Consider the following 17,441-nt stretch of genomic DNA (forward strand, 5'->3'; position numbering starts at 1 on the left):
GGGGGGGGGGAAGCACCTCTTGGCCCCTGCGGGGGCTCCTCTCGCCGGCCTCGGAGGGGGCGGCCACAAACTACCGGCCCTTGGGAAATGCCCTTGTCGGGAGCCGGGCTCTGACAGCCCCGGGGAGCCGCGGGAGGACGGGAGCCGTCCCCGGTTGGCGCTCGGAGAGCGTTCCGCTTTTCCTCGGCAAGGCCTAGCACAGGAGTCCGGCTTGTGTGAGATTGTATATGGGGGTTTGAGGAGTTGGCTTTTTTTTTTTTTTTTTTTTTGCTTTTTTTTGAGCGTGGATTTTCTAGAAAACTTCTCGGATTTTGAACTGTTTGTGTGAAGTTGACTATTGAGAGGAGGGGTTGTCACGCGTGTGGTGCTGCTGTGGACAACCATGGGAGGGCTGGACTTCACTGTTGATCATTGATTGCTCTTTTGCCAGCTACGAAAGGCAGCAGCTTGGCCTTAAGAGAAAAAAAGAAACCCTTTATCATGGTTTGTTTTTTTTTTTTTTTTTTTTTTTTTGGTGGGAGTGTCTTTTGAAGGGAATAAAATCTTGTGAAGGTGTTCTAATATCTGCAGAGCTGGGAAGAAACCTGACATGTGCCTGCCCTTCCCACTTATTTCATCTGCCACGGTTTTCTGATCCTTCCCCTTAAAATACGGCAAGCAAGAATCTGTTTAGTCAGCAAAAAAAGCGTTACTTATGGCACATTGGATTTTTAGTTTTTTTTCTTTAACAAAAAATGTGTTGCTGACAGCTAGGCTCTTGGAGTCAAAGTTCTGTGCTAAAGTTATGTAAATGTGGAAAAAAGCAGTCAAATAGTGACAGTTCATGTAATACTGAAGTTGGTGCGTGGTCTTTGAGTAGTAGGTTGGTAATCTGTCTTGCATATCATAATTTTTATGCTCTTGATTATTATTTTTTTTTTTGTAAGAGTTTAGTAAGATAGACATACTCTCTAAGCTTCTGAGGTAGTCTGAAATGTTTGCTCTCTGTGATGTTTCTGAATGACCAGTAGTTGTTAGAAAGGGCTGTATTGAAGGAGAAGTGTATTGGATGGCTGAGTTCCCTTGGCTGGAAAGGTGGGAAGAATGGTGATGCTGATTTTTACTCCCTTTTTAAATATAGACAATTACTTAATGAGTTTGACAGAGTATATGACACCTCTGGTATGTAGCTGGTTGGTAGCCCAAGGAGTCTGATCAAAGTTCCCTGCTTCTTGATGAACAGAAAAGAACTTTTATTTAAGAGTTTCCCAAATACCGTTTAGTAGAATGGGGTTTTGTGTGCTTCTGGGTATCATTGTTTGAAACCTGAATAAATCCACTTGATGGGTTGGGGTTTTCTTTCTTAGAATTAACTATAGTCTTCTGGTTAGTGGAAGCTACCTAAGATAGCTGAATGCAAGTGGCTGTATGACTCATGAGCTGGCAGGGTACAGGACCTCACTGAGATCAGTTGACAATTTCTAGCATGCATTTGCACTCTGAAATTCGGAGTGCCTGAGAGGATGCTTCCTTAGAGCTTCTGCATGCTGATTGTTACTCGACTGGAGTGAGGCATGTGTATAATCAATACACTCGATTCTCTTCCCGCGTACACAACTTTTACATCAGGATAGCCCTATTGATTTCGGTGGTTTTGTTCTTCATGAGCGTGACCGTGCAAGCTCAGTGGGAATGATACCCACTTGTAATTTACTGGAGATTGAATTGCATTGCTACATTCAACTCAATTATATCCATGATACAGAATACCTATTCTGACTTACTTCTAATGCCAAAAAAAGCCCCCCAAAAGCAAAATCACAAAACAGGCAAAATAAAAGTATTCAAATTTGACCTCCTCTCCCTGGGTGCGTGTGTGCACACCCACACCCATGTGCACCCCCTGGCTTCAAACAGCCTTTGGTAATAGCCTGCTCAGTTAAGAGTGGTGTGAAGTTTTACTGAGCCTACTGGATAGGCTTTTATGCCTCTTACACAGCTTATCGAATGTTATAGAAGTGGGCTGAAGTGGTCAAATGCTGAGGCTTGTTTTCTGCAATTTTAGAGGGGGAATGTTTGCCAGAAAAATTCCAAAAGAAGCAGAACCAGGGGGAGAGGGGGGCGGGGAGGTGGAGGAGCCCAAAACCCCCCAAAATCAACAGAACAAACTACTGGCTTGTGAAAGGGTAGTTGTACTAAAGTTTCCCTGCAGAATCGGGCATGCTTTATTTTGAACAAAGATAGTAGTTTTGCCTGTGTATTTTGACATAATTAAAGACTTGCTTGCACACTGATGTAATTGACTGTTTGCTTTAAATGCTTAGCAAAAAGGTTATCGAAAGATGAATAGTAAATAAGGCCATGCATTAGGATAAAACAATGAGCCCTATATTGCTGTTCTCGGGTATTTGAATTGGGAACAAGGGCACTTTGCTCACCACAGTGTGGGAAGACAATGTGAATTAATTACTCGTTACTGTTTTCCAGTGCTGCATATTAGCTTGTACACGGGTGGTACCAAATCATAGATTTTTGTCGATAAATGAGTATAACAAGTCTGGTAGCATCTATTGAAATGTGAAGAATTTATCTGTGAAATATATAGCAACGTGATTGAAGGAGACTGCTCAGTCCTTGTCTTGTTCTGAGGTTACTTAGAAGTTGCAGTACTGTTGTTGGCAACGGTTTAGACTTACCATAACTTCTCTTATCACCTTGGTATCTATGGTGATATCAAACTTGTGACCCATGATTACTTTAATTAAAGTGTTTGGTTTGAAACAGGAATGCTTTGTTCTAGTTCAGATTGGCTTTCCAGATCTTCAGAATGGAATTATTTGTCTTTCTTCGTGTGTGAAAATAGGAACTGAACAAAGGCATTCTATTTTCTGAAAGGATTGAAGAGGTGTATGTGGTGGATACTTTATCATGTTCCTGTAGAGTGTTTCCTATATACTAATATCTATCCTCAGTATTTTCACTGGGGTATCCTATAAGGGATTTAAAAAATTGTGTATAGTTAATGGTGCTTTCCAAGTGAGACACCCCAATTTGTACTAGGAAAATTGTTTTTATGAAGTGGAATTTATTTGTGCCTTTACTAGATCCAACTTGAATCATCCTCTTTAGTCACTGACTCCAGGTTGGATATACAATAGTGATGGAAGAGAGGAAGGATCATTAGAAATCACTTTATCAGATCATGCTTGCAAATCTGATTCTTAGATGCAGGAGCGTTTGGGAATGTGGCGCTGAAACGTGGGCTCTGCCAAGTGCTGGAATTTCAAGCAGCTGGGGCTTAATTTTGAGGGGGAGAAAGGTGTTAGTGGAACTGCATCTGCTTCTAGGTGATGACTCTTGACTGTGTCAAGCTTTCACACCTGAAATAGGTGTTGGCATAAACTATTCTTATCACAGATAGTCTGCAAGCTTTGGGCTGAAACAGCACAACCAAACTAAACCTTGCCCACAAATGTTAAACTGCTCAAGTATCCTGTCCCTAGATGGGAAAGGCAAAGATGCAGAGGTTACATGCATGTTTTGAACATGATTCTTGATAGCCTAGGAAGCCTGTGATGTGGACCTGTATTTGGAAACTCAGAGGGTTCGTGTTGGGTTTCTAGAACGTTCTTCAAAACCTCTTAAAAAATAATATCTTAAAAAATAGGAGGTTCTCAGTTGACTATCAGATTGCAGGGGTGAGAAAAATAATCATCTGCTGTCTGACCAGTTGTCTTACATAGTATAAATGATAGACGAGTCGCTTAGTTCAGTTGTGGGCCTGTATCAAGGGTGGCCAAAATTCTTTGTGATAAAAGATAAGTAATGAGCTTCTTAATATGAAAAAGAAATTCATAATGGAGGCAGAAAATTATTGTCAGGTTTCTTTAAAATATTAAGATGACTATCTATTTCTGACTGATTAAGGCAAGGATATAGGTTTCCCGTATCTATAAGCACCAGGTCTGCCCTGGCATTTTTGTCAGTGACCCTTAGAGGATAAGGTAGACATTTTCCTGCAGCTGTTTTAAATATCTTTTCAGTTTTGAAAGTGAAATACGTGAATGTGTTCATGTTGCCTTTTTGCCCACCTTTAGGCTAGAACCCTCTAACTTGCTGTTGGATCCTCCCCTGCAAGGTCCCTGTCACTTGTACGCTGGTGATTCAGAAGGTCATAGTGCTTCGGCACAGTGTCTCACAAGTGTTGAAGTCAGATGATGACTATGGATATCTGCAGTGGTTTTGTCAGTTCATGTCTCAGGAGTGTGAAATAAGAGCTGGGTGACGGGGGGAAAGAAGAACCCGGTCTCCATCTGTGTGCAAGGCACATCAGAGGGAAAGTAACCTAGCAGCTGATTAGGTTAAAAAATGATACACTGTGCAAATGGAATTTAACATTCAGAAGTGTCTACTAAATAACTGTATTATTTAACAAGCCAATTATGGTTCTTTGCTTCCAAACATGACCAATGAACTAATTTGCCTGAGGAGATTGCAATGGGGTAGCAATAACCAGGCTGTTACCACAGTGCCTTGGTACTGCACAGTTGCTGAATACATCCTCTATCACACCATTGCATTTCAGCTGTTCCTAAAACAACAAAAAAAAATGTTTAACCGTGTGAGCGTAAAAAGAAAATAGAAGCTTAAATGGTGTTCATCCTTTTAGTTGGTAAGCAAGATGTCTTTTGCCTTGAGGAGGAAGCTATAGGATTATGTTTCATTGCTTTGCTACCAAGTGCACCTTCCGAGTTCCTTTTTGCACTCCTTATTTTCCACAGGGGAAAACTGATTGAATAACAGTGTGTCCTCTCTGCTCTGTAACAGAGGAGGAGAATGGCTTGGAGACATAGGGATCTAGAAGTGGAGTAAGATGGCTAAAATCAAGAACAACTGAGACAGAAATACTGACAGGGCTTCTTGGGTTGAGAGTTAAGATGGTCATCTTATAAAGCTGGGTGTTTTCAGAGATGTCAGCTGGAGCTAGAGACTGTTCTAGAAATGCATGAAATAGTCTTGCGAAACAGATTCAGCCATAGTTTGTCATTGATCTGTTACGCAGAATCTGTAGTTACTAGTTTTATCCCAGTAATCTGGCTTCTTCCTGCTTCAGTTAAGTACTTTGGCTTGATATTCTTTAAACTTCTGGTTATTTCACCAGTAGAAATATGTTTTAGGTGGTAGTCAAAAGTTATGGCAGGCTAAAATACTGAACTTTCACTGATCTTTAAAAAAAAAATAATGTTTGATGTACTTACTTTGAAGTGCAGAAGTGAATCCAGTTAAATATGTGTATTGCCTGTCTATAGGGCATGAGAGAAGTGCAGATGGAGGGACACTGAACATGAACATTTGTTTGGGTATATCCTAAACAGGTACATAGATACTTAGTCTAATTTGAGTTGTTCTATCCCAATGTAATGGGCATAGAAGGGTGTTAGAGGGGGTATCTGTGGTGTCTTTAACAAATCAGTATTTTACAGCTCTATAAGACAGATTAATATTGGATGTAGCTATTGCAGCAACTGGTAGTGCATGTTTTTGTGAAGATACAGTGGTTAACTAGTTGACATGCATTCACATCTTTGATAGTTTTCAGAAGACACAGCTAAAATCATATTCCAAGTTCCTTACAGAAAGCTGCATTAGATTATAAAAATAGTGCTAAACGCACACTGAAGGAGAATGCCTTTTATTTGAGTCTGCTGTACTCTCAAGTGGTTTTAAGGGACAAAACAAAGCAGGTCAGATAGTATATAGCAGTTAATTTCCTTTTCCTGACTGGCTCCATGGTTCTGTCCGTAATTAGCTTGCATGGGTGGCATCCAGATTAGCTTGGCATGGGCATAAACGGCACGGAGTTACCGGGCTTTATTTGTACTGTACTTCTCCAGAAGTGTCACCAGAACTTCAGGATTGTGTCTCTGTGTTTTGCTTTGCTTTGGATGAAGTGTGTTTGATTCTCTGATGCTTCATGAGAGGAAAAAGAGGAAATAATTAGTTGTAGCAGGCACCAGGACTTGCTTGAGGGCTGAAAACATCGAGCAGTCAACTTGCCCCGTTTGCAGTGAGGATATTGGTTTGCTTGTCAGCCTCAGTGAAAGTTTGCTTGGACTTTAACCTCCAAACTTTGAGCTGCCTAGTTCGGGTTGGTAGGGCATCACAAATAAACTTGTGATAAATTTGTGCATAGAAGACACTAGTATAAGTTCTCCCAAACTTCTTCCGAAGAAGGGGAGTGATTTCTGTTTTGTTCTTGCAATGAGTTTATAACGTCATAGGATGGTCTGGATACTAAAGAGCTACTGAAGTCTGCTGCTACTTTGTAAAAGTATTTGACTTTTGGTGTCAACCAGGTCTTCTATCTTGAAGGACGTTAGCCTGACATAACACTTCAAGGTAAATGTTTTATATATTGGGTTTTTTAGTCTGTTTTGGTGCAAATTAGTTTTTAAAACTGAAGGTATGTGCTGCTGTAGAGATAGTTTTTTGGTATAGGAAAATTTGATTTTCTTAATATTTTTTTTCGTTTTAATTTCCCCATAACTGTCAATATGTTAGGGGATACTTTCTCTTATTTTCTACTGTATCAAAGCAATCTCTTGATAGTTTTTCATGTTTTACTCCATTATCCTGTGGAATTGAGTAGGTCTGGAATTGGCTTTTGTTGGTGGGCTTTTGGGAAGGCGCTGAAGGGGACTTTTGGTCTGGCCCTGCAATAACAAGAAAGCATTGTGGGGGCCTTTATGCTCGGGAAGGAAAGAAGGGTTTATGGAATGTATACGAAATTTCCCCGTTGACTCATGCATCTGATCTGAGGCAGGAAATGAAAACTTGTTTCTGTTATGAATGTCATCAAAAAGTCAAACTGGAAGTTCTGGGCCACTATTGAAGTGGCTACATTGAAGGCAGCTGATCTCATTCTAGTCTGCAGCGTGGAGAAGGCATTGATTTTTAGCTTTGCAGAAGTTCTATGCTCTTCTGAGCTTCGCTATGTCTTTTCTGTCTGTGTAGGCATTGCTAAGTATCTTTGCTCAAGCTTTGCTCTTTGGAAGAACAAATTGTTGCCAAATTGGAGGTTTATTGACTTGAATTTGTAACTCCTGCAGGTGCTGTGAAACTTAACCATATAATCCTTGCTTAAGGTAAATTCTGTTGATTTCTTTAAAGCACTGGTAAAGACTGAATGGTCGTGTGGTGAATGGAAAACTAGATTAGAAGAAAAAAAATGTCCAAATAGTAAGTTTCGTAGTTTAATGCTGCAGACAGTGTTTTCTTATTAACACTCCTGTCTTTGCAGTGTTGGAGTCTATTTTCCTCTTTCACCATGGAACATATACATGAACTGCTATTTGATCTGGTAGATCAGATTAAACCCCAAACTAGTGGTAACATTTCTAGAAATAGCTCGGTGGCAAACATTAAACGCAGGCATTACAAACTGAATATAAATTTGTCCTTAGTATATTTCTTTTATCTGCATATGTCCTGTCGTTTCTTTCCTAACTTAAGTTATTGAGTAATGAACAATGTTATTTCCTGTTTAGAAATTAAAAAAAATAGAGAGGAAAACATGGCCTTCTTTGTTTTATGCCTTATGGTTTGGGGCTTTTCCTTTTTTGTTTTAATTGGGGAAACACGATTTCTGTCCTATCACCTTGTATTTCTGTTCCTTAAGTGCCACCTGTAACATAAAACTTCCTGATATTTTTGTAAATACTTCGACTTTGCAAGCCCTTTGTGTATGAAGTGATTTGCAGAATCGGCTCCCCATGAACAGGGTAGGAAAAGTAGTGCAGCGACAAGTTTATTGATGTTTAGCTGAGTAGTTACAGCCATAGGTATGTCTGTTGTCCTAGGTACATTTGAGGGTGCGAAACAGGGTTGGTGCTGGTGTGAGCATTGTCCTGAAGAATATAGGTGGATGTTTCTGTTCTCTGTCGTCTTTGTGTCTCTTTGGTTTCTGTTATAAAATAGCAAGAGAAGAGAGAAAACATTGTGTCTTGGCGTATGCTGAGTCTGAAATTGAATAGAGGGCAACAGCAGGTCTTCCACCTGATTTCACCACAGTCCTTAAGCACAAATCCATAGGAGGAGCTCTGGACCAGATAAAATAGCAGTGTCTTAACTGGCATGCAGATCAAAGCTCTGAGTGATCCCTGGGTGCTGTTTACGTAGTAGAGTGGGAAAGAGCTTAGGCTGGCCTCTGCCACAGAAGGAAGGAACCCCTTGGGAGGGAGACACTCTGTTTAGGTTTTTTGTGTTCTTTCAAATCTGTGTAGAAGTGTTGAAAAACTTTAATTTTATGGGCAGGTGCTGAAGCCCATTAGCAGTTATTTTTAATTTTCTTGTTCCTCCGTGACGCTTCTGTTGGAGGTCAAGGAAGTCTGAAGACTCTGCAGTAAAGATAAATAGTCCTAGGGTAAGTATCTGCCACTCTTCTGATAGACTTGCTTGGTTACTGACTGCTGGTGAGATCCAAAGTGGGTATGGTGGAGGTTAGTCTTGAAGAGGTTCAGGGAATTAAATATTTAGGTGTTGTTTCAGGAAAAGTGCATTATCTTTCAAATGCAGCCAGCATTCATAGGATTATTCCACTTCGTTCCTTATTTGTGTTCGAGTAGATATGCAACTTCTGCTTTTTTTTTTTCCTCACCCAGTGTGTCCTGTGTTTTTCATGCTGTAACTGTATGGATGTCTTTTTGCTCTTGACAATTAGTGTGGAAAGCTGGAAGTGCAGTGTATACAGCAATAATGAGTTTGTGCTGAGATGCCGCTTAATAACTTATATGCCGTTTTGATCTTCAGTATGTACTGAATTCAGTGTTTTGTGTATTTCAGATGATAAAAAAGACATTGACCATGAAACAGTGGTGGAAGAGCAGATCATTGGAGAGAATTCTCCTCCAGATTACTCAGAGTACATGACAGGGAAGAAACTTCCTCCTGGTGGAATACCTGGCATTGACCTCTCAGACCCCAAACAACTGGCTGAATTTGCTAGGTAAGTAGGAAGAAAGGATTTTTAAACTAAAATCTTTTTCTCTTCACTGGTTTAGTTACAAAACTGTTAGAAAAAATAAATGGTAGATTTAATATGGCTTATTGTTCCATTTGATCATCCTGTAAAAAGTCTTAATTCAGACCAGATTAGCTGATACTGTGGTAAAATAACTGGCATTTATGTTCAGCAATGACTCCTTCAGTGACTTCTGTTACGTCTTGTTGGGTAAGACGATGACCTAAATGCATTGATAGACTGCATCTTTGACATGACAGAACATACCTTTTGTGTGAGTAGCCTCAGATTTTTCAGCACCAAAGGATCTGATAAGTGAAATGCTGCATTCAGGTTTTTCAGTCCAAGAAAGCCAGACTACAGTATTCAGTGTGCAAAGCCACTTACTGTTCTTTTTCCCCTGCTTCTTACTTCTTAAGCTGTAGGTTTTAAAACCTCTTTTTAATGGAGTCAAGTGTCTTGCACTTTCAAGTGCCACTGATAATTGCAGTTTCACAACTGGTAACTACACCGCCTGGGTTTTCCTCTAGTGAATCAGAATTTGAGCTCGTTTACATATCAATACCCGAGTTACAAGGTGACTTTTACTTTCAAATAGAGGTGAAGTGACAGAAGCTGTGTTTTACGGAGGAGCACTCAATGTGGTGTGACTTTTCCCCCCACCCCTCCCTTCCCAGAGCCCCTGGCTCTGCTGGTGGCCACCAGAGGGCAAATGTGAGGTCACCAGAGAAGTCTGCTTGGCACCTGGAAGCTTTGACATGAGGGTGGCCCTTCAAGCATTTACTTGGTCCCCTTCTTCACCTGAGTGTGTGCTTGTAATTACCAAAAGAATATGCCTCCACTCAGTGCATGGGCAGCGTTAATGCTGGTGTCTCCAAATATTTGAGCACAACTCTTAGCTTCCTGCAGCTGCTATAATCACTTTTTCTCATGTTGAAAGCAAAATGTGTGTATGAAGCTACACTCATTTTCATAATTTTCATAATTTTTCTATTACCAGCTGGCTGTTCTTCAGAGTTCTGGTGTGAAATTCTGACACTTAGAGCAGGTGGATGGTCAAATGTTGTTACTCTTACTTAGTGGGTGAGCTAGTAGAGGGAATAGTACGCACTTTTCTATACCACTGGGGTTTTCATCTCGTTGCTCAATGGCAGGGACTGTTGAGACACACGTTCTGGTCTGGCTTCTTGGTGTCCAGTATATACATCTACTCTTGTTTCACCTTTCTGATCTTGATGCTTTTTACAAACTTTTCCTGTTACTCTTCAGCGTGTTTGTGCTGGAGGATTGCCAGCACAGCCTCATCCCACACTTATTTTCAGTAAAGCCATTGAACTATGGATTTTGAAGGCTCCTAGTAAGATAGTTTTGCTCCTCACTTCAGGTTATCTGATCTGGAACTGTATAAAAGCACATCATGAAGAACTGAAAACAGGGTTTTATGTAAAAAAGTGGTGTGTAGTTCTAGCTATCGATACTATTGTTACTTATTTTACTTTTGTTCACAAAATGATTGTGTTTTCACCGAGACCTGTTTAAAGGTTAATACAATTTTTTGTGAAAGCAAATGTTTAAGTGATACTCTGTAAATAGACACTAAATGTTACTTAGACATTTCTGCTCATCGTGTGCTTAGAATGATATTCTCAGTTACTTTAAAACATGCTGAAACCTTTGGTTCTAATAAATGTTTAAGTAGTGAATAGATATCTTTTGTTAGGAAGTTTAAATAGTTTCTCATAGGGTGTTCTCTGTGCAGATACGGAATATTTTTCTCCAGATTGATTTGAATACTTGAAATGATTGCCAGGATTTGGGCTCTTTGAAATGACCAGATTGCTCCTATGAGATCTGTCTGCATATTTCTTAATATTGTAAAATGTACTGGACCTTTGCATTTTAGTTAGTTTTCTCTTGTGAAAACAGTGGCAGCTGGCAGTAATTGAAAATTATCACTTTTTTTTATTCATGGTAGAATGTTCTAGTAAGTTCTAGAGCTAGAATTTGTAGCAGATGATGGAAAGATTGAGTTCGATGTGTACAGTCTCTTTTCTGTTAACCTATTTCTGTACAGCAGATAAAATGTAATCCACTTCAGTCAGAAAACAAATATGTGGTGGTACAGTAAGCAACCTGGGGGGGGACATCAGCTTTAGCAATATCCCCAAGTTGCCCAAAACCTATGCAGAACTGTTCTGATAGCTTAATTGTAGATACGTGAAAACTTGAAGCATCTTCTGTTTTAGGAAAGGGGTTTTGATTTCTTGGTCAGAATTGATGACTGTCTAACTTTTTCACTTGTGCCTTAGGGGGAAAAAAATGAAAAAGAGGAAAATGAAAAATAAAACTGTGTTAGTTGTATGTTAGATCCTAAAGGATTATGTATGGCTAAGGCTGAGGAATATGGGAGTATTAGACTTTGGATATTGCTTATTAAGGTCGTTATCCTCTTGCAGTGAATCATGTTGAAGTGACTTCTTTTAGCTAGTAATGTGAATTGGAACATTGATATCTATTTTTTACTGATCAGTTGTCTTGTTGATTTAGATAGCTGTGTGCAGTATCACTAGAAACCTTGCATGGCAACCTGGGAGTAAAAACTGAGTTTACATGTACAGAAATTGAGTTTGGAGGTTCCAGGAATACAGTTATTCGTGCTAAAAGAATGTGTTTATTTATTGTAAAGTTCTGTAGAAGTTTCAACCATTGCTGGTTGCCTTACAATTCAGAATTTTGAAATTCTCAGCTGTATTTGGAAAACTTTAAGCAGAACATGAAGTTGAAACTGTTACTTTTAAACTTATTGTTTCATGTGCTGAGTAGCATTTTGAATAACAAATTTGTATTTTGATGACTTGAAAAAAGAATTATGCACAATCCACGTGAACGGGGGTAGTAAAATTGTATGCCAAGTGTGTTCTGTGCAGTTGAGAGCAAGTTATTTTGGGTTGCTTTCCTGTTTTCGTTAAGGTAGGTGGAAGAATCTCACTATACATCTGTAGAAATCAGCTCAAAACCAGACTAGATTCACTGTTTATAACCATGCAGCTTATTTTGATTAAGGAGAAAGTGACTAAGACATTTACATTGATTCTTAGGAACAAAGTTCTGAAGTTTAAACAGGAAAACCTGGAATTCTAGTCGTAACAAATTCCAGACAAGATCTGATCGTGGTCTAGTTAGTGAGATGTAAGGCAAGGGCGGGCTTAGTGCTTGAAGTCCTCAGCAGCTCTGCAGGCCTTTAAAAAAAACATATAGAAAAAATTAAAACTGTACAAATTGAGTATCTGCAGGGGACAGCAGTGCTGCTCAGTGGCTAGGTGGCACTAGCAGAGTGAGCAGTTACACTGTCTCTTGCGATACCATTGTCTTTCGACGCTTTTTTTAGTGCATTTGTCATTGAGTCATGTAGAAGGAATCCGGATCCTTAAACTGGAACTCTTACAGCTTTTCCTGGAAATGCTTTTATACATTCTAAAACTATTGAAAACGCTGTGAATAAACAAACTGTGTCAGAACATTAAGATGTGTTTGGTAATGTATGACCAATGGAATGACTGTAAATTATACCTGGTTGGGCAATTGATCGCCTTTCTACAAATTATTTTGTTCTATTGTAGGTCTTCTGCATTTTTGCTAGTATGCTTTAAAAATGCAATTAAAAAAAATGAAAAAAAATGTGGATTTCTCTTAAGCAATCATATCAGAATGTGGAACATTAGTTGTGAATTATCTACTCAGGAAAAAAAAAATCTAATAAATTACCTCTTTCCCATTTGATACCTTTGACTGGGACACTGGAAATCCCTTCAAGTGAAATAAAATATTTCAACCAAGTCTAAATTGGTGACAAGTAATTCTGTAGTTAGCTATGAAGAAACCATAACTGCTTGGTAATAAAAGTTCAGGGAAGTAGCAGGAATTTTTCTAGTTGGTGCATATGGCACATTTCCTCAAACAGAGCCACTAAAAAGCACATCCTGGATATGCTCGCTCTTCCTTCTGCCCTCCAGACAGGTACATGACTGAACTGGCTAAAGACAGCAGAAGAGAGACATCAGTAAAATTAAGAAATAAGAGGGGAATCTGCTGTAGCTGGGAAATTGGTACGGTAATGGGTCCTAGTGGTAAAAACTCCATGGCTTTATCTTCTGCTCTTAGTACCTTTTCTGAAGGAGACCATTTGTGAGCACTGCCCACACTTTCTATCTGCTTTCCAAAACGGATAGAAAATGAAGGAGAGGAAACTGCATTAAAGTTAGGAATTGGGCACACTTCTTAGAAGTGGCAAGGCATTCTGATCACCTAGATTTATAACTTAGGCCTCTTTGTAAGTTACACACTTTTGTACTGGTTTTGTACTTGTTACAGCGTAGCTTAAAGGACAGTAAATTGCCAAATTGCTTTACCCAAAGTGGACTTCTGGGGGAAGGAAAATCTCATGCTCTGTACCACACTGCAAAGGTCTCTCTGTTTACACGCTTGATAGTCTTCATAACTGGAACAAAACTAGTAATTATTTTTTGCCAGAATCTTGCCAGAGAAAGAAAACTTTTTGTGACACTTCCTACCTGTGACCAGAGCATGGTAAGAAAATAGCTGTGGGTTGTAGATAGATTCCTAGGACACCCTGCACCGCTCCCCTTTTGTCTATTTATCCAAAAGCCAGTCTGGCCAGTTTCAGGAGTCTTCAGCACAAAGGAATTATTGCAGCAGCATAGGGCCATGACATTCATCTTATTTCTGCCTCAGCAGAAGTACAAGGAGAGTGGCAGAGGGAGGAAACAGATCAGAAGTGGCAGTGACACTGCTGATAATAATTTCCTCCTTTTCTAACTATTCTTAGGGATGTGGTCATCAGCACAAGTGAATATCACTGCTGGTCATCAGAGACCCCCAGAATGTGTCAGAGGAGGTGCCTGAGAGAGAGTAATGCTGTTTAGGTTAGATTTGCATAAAGAGGGGGAAGAAAAGATGTGAGAACAGAAGTTTAACAGAGGCATAAAAGGGAGATGATAGAACAAAAGGGAAATTCTATACTGAATTTGGTTTTTAATTACGGATTTCCTTTATTCCTACCCTTAACACTGTTTCTTGGACATTGGAACATTGGAAGTATTTACGAGACAATAATAGGTTGCAGAGATTGACAGAGGTTTGGGGTGGGGATTGATTCTGTCAAGATACAGTTCTTTCACTTCAGCTGGGTAGATGAAAGGAGGTAGTTAGCTGTTACCTTTCTGGTATTGCGCAGTGACAGAGCTGCTCTCATTATTTTGAGGAACTGAGTGGTTTGTTACCTGTGATTTCCCTCAGTCTTCTTTATGTGTGGGTAAGAGAAGCTATTGGATTGCACACCTTCCTCCTCCCTCTGCTCTTCCCTCCCTCCACTCCCCCAGTACAAGTTAACAGACGTGGCCTTTGATGGCAGTGTCCCAGTGCCTTGATCTAAAAGGTACACTCACTAGGTTTTTTTGCAATTAGCTAGCCTGCAGTTGCTACTGCTAGGTATGGCCCATCTAAACTCACTGCAGAAATGAAAATTCTGGTCTTGCCATGTAAATTGACTTTCTGCAAAGGCAGCCATTTCAAAAGTTCCACCCAGGTATTGACGTATGTGTCTGTAGTTGTTTTAAATACTGGTATGTGTTGGAGATCTGTTTTTGATTAATGTTTCAGGCTAAGAAAACTTGGATGAAGCTGGTAGAGATGCTCTACTGGGTGGGAGCCAAAGTCTAACCACCAGCAAGAGCTACCTGCAACAGTGTAATTAAGATCAACAGCCCAGGTTCTAGTCTGGTCTCCTTTTGCAGAAAGTTAATTTTAAAGTAAGACCAAAATCTTTTTTTCTAATACATTTGAATATGTAAGTCTTTACATTCTTCTTTGAGTGATTGGTTGTATGGATTCCACAGCCTTATGAGCAAGATGGCGTTTTAGACAAAATGATCTGTCGTGGCTGTGCCTGGTGTGTACGTGTCCTCACACCTTTAATCCAAGTGTATGAAAGGTCCAGCAGCTTCTTGCTGCCTGTGGCACTGAGACATAACCTGGACACTGTGTGCTGCCTCTTCCTGTTGAGATGTTCTGTGGAACCCTGTGCTTAACACAGTCTTGTTCTTCATTTAAGCTTAAGTTGCCCACTTTTCATACTTCCAGAGGAAATGAAGGAAAAATCTGCCTCTTCATTAGCTAAATTTTGTTATCATTTTGTAGTCAACAGGGACTAAATATTTTTACATTCAAGTATACTGCTGGGCTGATACTCCTCACTTCAGAAAGAAAGCCTGAAAAAAGGTCAACTTATTCCAGAATGGACACTCATAAAGTCACATGTGTACTTAGACACTGAACTGAAATACGTAAGGTGAATTGAAGCCCCACTCTGTCCCATGTCTGACCATCCCGTGCAGCTGCGGTTGGTTCCTCAAGCTTCCTGACTACACTGCCCAGGGTATTTTCCCTCTCACTCTACTTCAGCAGCCTTTACAGATGACACTTGAAGCATTTCTTTCTTAAAGATTCACTTAATACCAGAGGCAATATACAAGAGTTACGAGTAGGATTGAACACAGTGATCAGTGGGGTCTTAAACCAAGTGGGGTGGGGGGAGAGAGGAAGCGAGTGCTGCTCATTAAAGCTATTTACCACATCACTTGTTAGTGATTCCTTTTCCTCTCTTTGCAGGTGGTCAAGTAAGACTTTAGAACAATAGTGATTTTACTCATTCTGATGGTGCCACAGACACAGATCCTGAGCCTATGAATTTCTTGCACTGTTTTTTCAGGCTGGGGGAATGACTCAGCCAACATTTAACAAGTTGATAGAGTTAGAAGTAAAGGAGGTGGTTTTGGCACCAGCTTTGTCCCCTAAGGGTGTTTGTTCTCTAATGGCATTAAACCATGGCACTGTGTTCTGTCACGCCCTGTCTTGTCAAAGTATTCTTCTGTGGGTCCAGTTTCACATAACATATGCTCATTTCTGTGCCTTTTCCTTTTGTAAAAACCACAGAGACATAATAAGGAGAATCCCATGCAAAGGGTAGTTGAAAGCTTTCTGTAGAGGTACTGTAAGAAAGAGTGTGTGTGTGTGTGTTCCTGTAGCCTCAGTACCTGTAGTACTGTCAGTCTAGAGCCTCACTGGGGAGTGTCATCAGTCAGTTAATCCCAGTCACTGGTTTGGATTTAAGCATTTGTCTCAAACCAGGACAGTATTTAATACATTACTCAGGCTGTGTAAACTAAACACAGCACAATCATTCTGTATTCCAGTTGGATTATATAAATGCAATCTAATCAATGCGGTCATCTAAGTTGTTGTTCTGTAAGCTTGGGGAAAAAAAAAGTTATCAGGAAGATCAAGATAAAGAGGCTGGTCTACGGGAACAGACACAGTTTGCTGTGTTGAGGATGTTCCTGCCCTTAAATTGATGAACTGTTCAGGTATGCTGCTGGTGGTGGTGTGAGAGGAGGTTTGTCAACACAAGTACCTCACACCCATCTTGTAGGAGCTGTTAGTGTCTGTAAATGAGAGAATTGTTGAATATGATACTCTCCGGCTTCCATATTTTTGTCACATTTGTATTTTTAACCGGGCAGGAGACTGCAGTGTTCTTCAGTTAGCACTGTATATGTTCAGTGTAGGCTGGAGATGCTGAGCCAGCAATAGTTTCCTAAGCGTCCACTCAAAGAAAAGAACAGATGCAGCCTCTAAATCCTTGAGTTGTGTCTGAAGTGGCTAACTCTCAAGTGCTTTAGTCCTACGTGATCACTTGAAATGTGTTACATCTGCAATACTGAGAGGAGTCAGAATGCTGAAGGGACAAATGATAGGAGCAATAGGAGAATCATAGAATTTCCCAGGCCGGAAGGGACCTCCAAGGGTCATCTAGTCCGACCCCCCCGCAGTCAGCAGGGACACCCCCAACTAGACCAGGTTGCCCAGGGCCTCGTCGAGCCTCTCCTTGAATATCTCCAGGGATGGGGCCTCAACCACCTCCCTGGGCAACCTGTTCCAGTGCTCCACTACCCTCACAGTAAAGAACCCCCTTCTAATCTCCAATCTAAATCTGTTCCCCTCCAGCTTGAAGCCATTTCCCCTCGTCCTGTCACTACAGGCCTTTCTAAACAGGCTCTCCCCAGCCTTCCTGTAGGCTCCCTTCAGGTACTGGAAGGCTGCTATTAGGTCTCCCCGGAGCCTCCTCTTCTCCAGGCTGAACAACCCCAGTTCCTTCAGCCTGTCCTTGTAGCAGAGGTGCTCCATCCCCTTGATCATCCTTGTGGCCCTCCTCTGGACCCTCTCCATCAGGTCCATGTCCTTCTTGTATTGAGGGCTCCAGACCTGCACACAATACTCCAGGTGAGGTCTCACCAGAGCAGAGTAAAGTGGCAGAATCACCTCTCTGGACCTGCTGGCAACGCTTCTTTTGATGCAGCCCAGGATG

The 17,441-nt window shown here is 40.6% G+C and overlaps 1 protein-coding gene across 1 annotated transcript in view; it reads left to right on the forward strand.

Annotated features, from left to right (window-relative positions):
- The window catches only part of YY1 (YY1 transcription factor), a 27,428-nt gene that overhangs the window by 1,636 nt on the left and 8,351 nt on the right, over window positions 1-17,441 (forward strand). Inside the window, exon 2 of the mRNA XM_014957557.1 lies at window positions 8,821-8,983. Within this exon, the coding sequence (XP_014813043.1) occupies window positions 8,821-8,983 (163 nt within the window). The remainder of the gene's footprint in view (window positions 1-8,820; window positions 8,984-17,441) is intronic.

The sequence above is a fragment of the Calidris pugnax genome, unplaced genomic scaffold (genome assembly GCF_001431845.1).
Source record: "Calidris pugnax isolate Ruff unplaced genomic scaffold, ASM143184v1 scaffold211, whole genome shotgun sequence".
Lineage (NCBI taxonomy): Eukaryota > Metazoa > Chordata > Aves > Charadriiformes > Scolopacidae > Calidris > Calidris pugnax.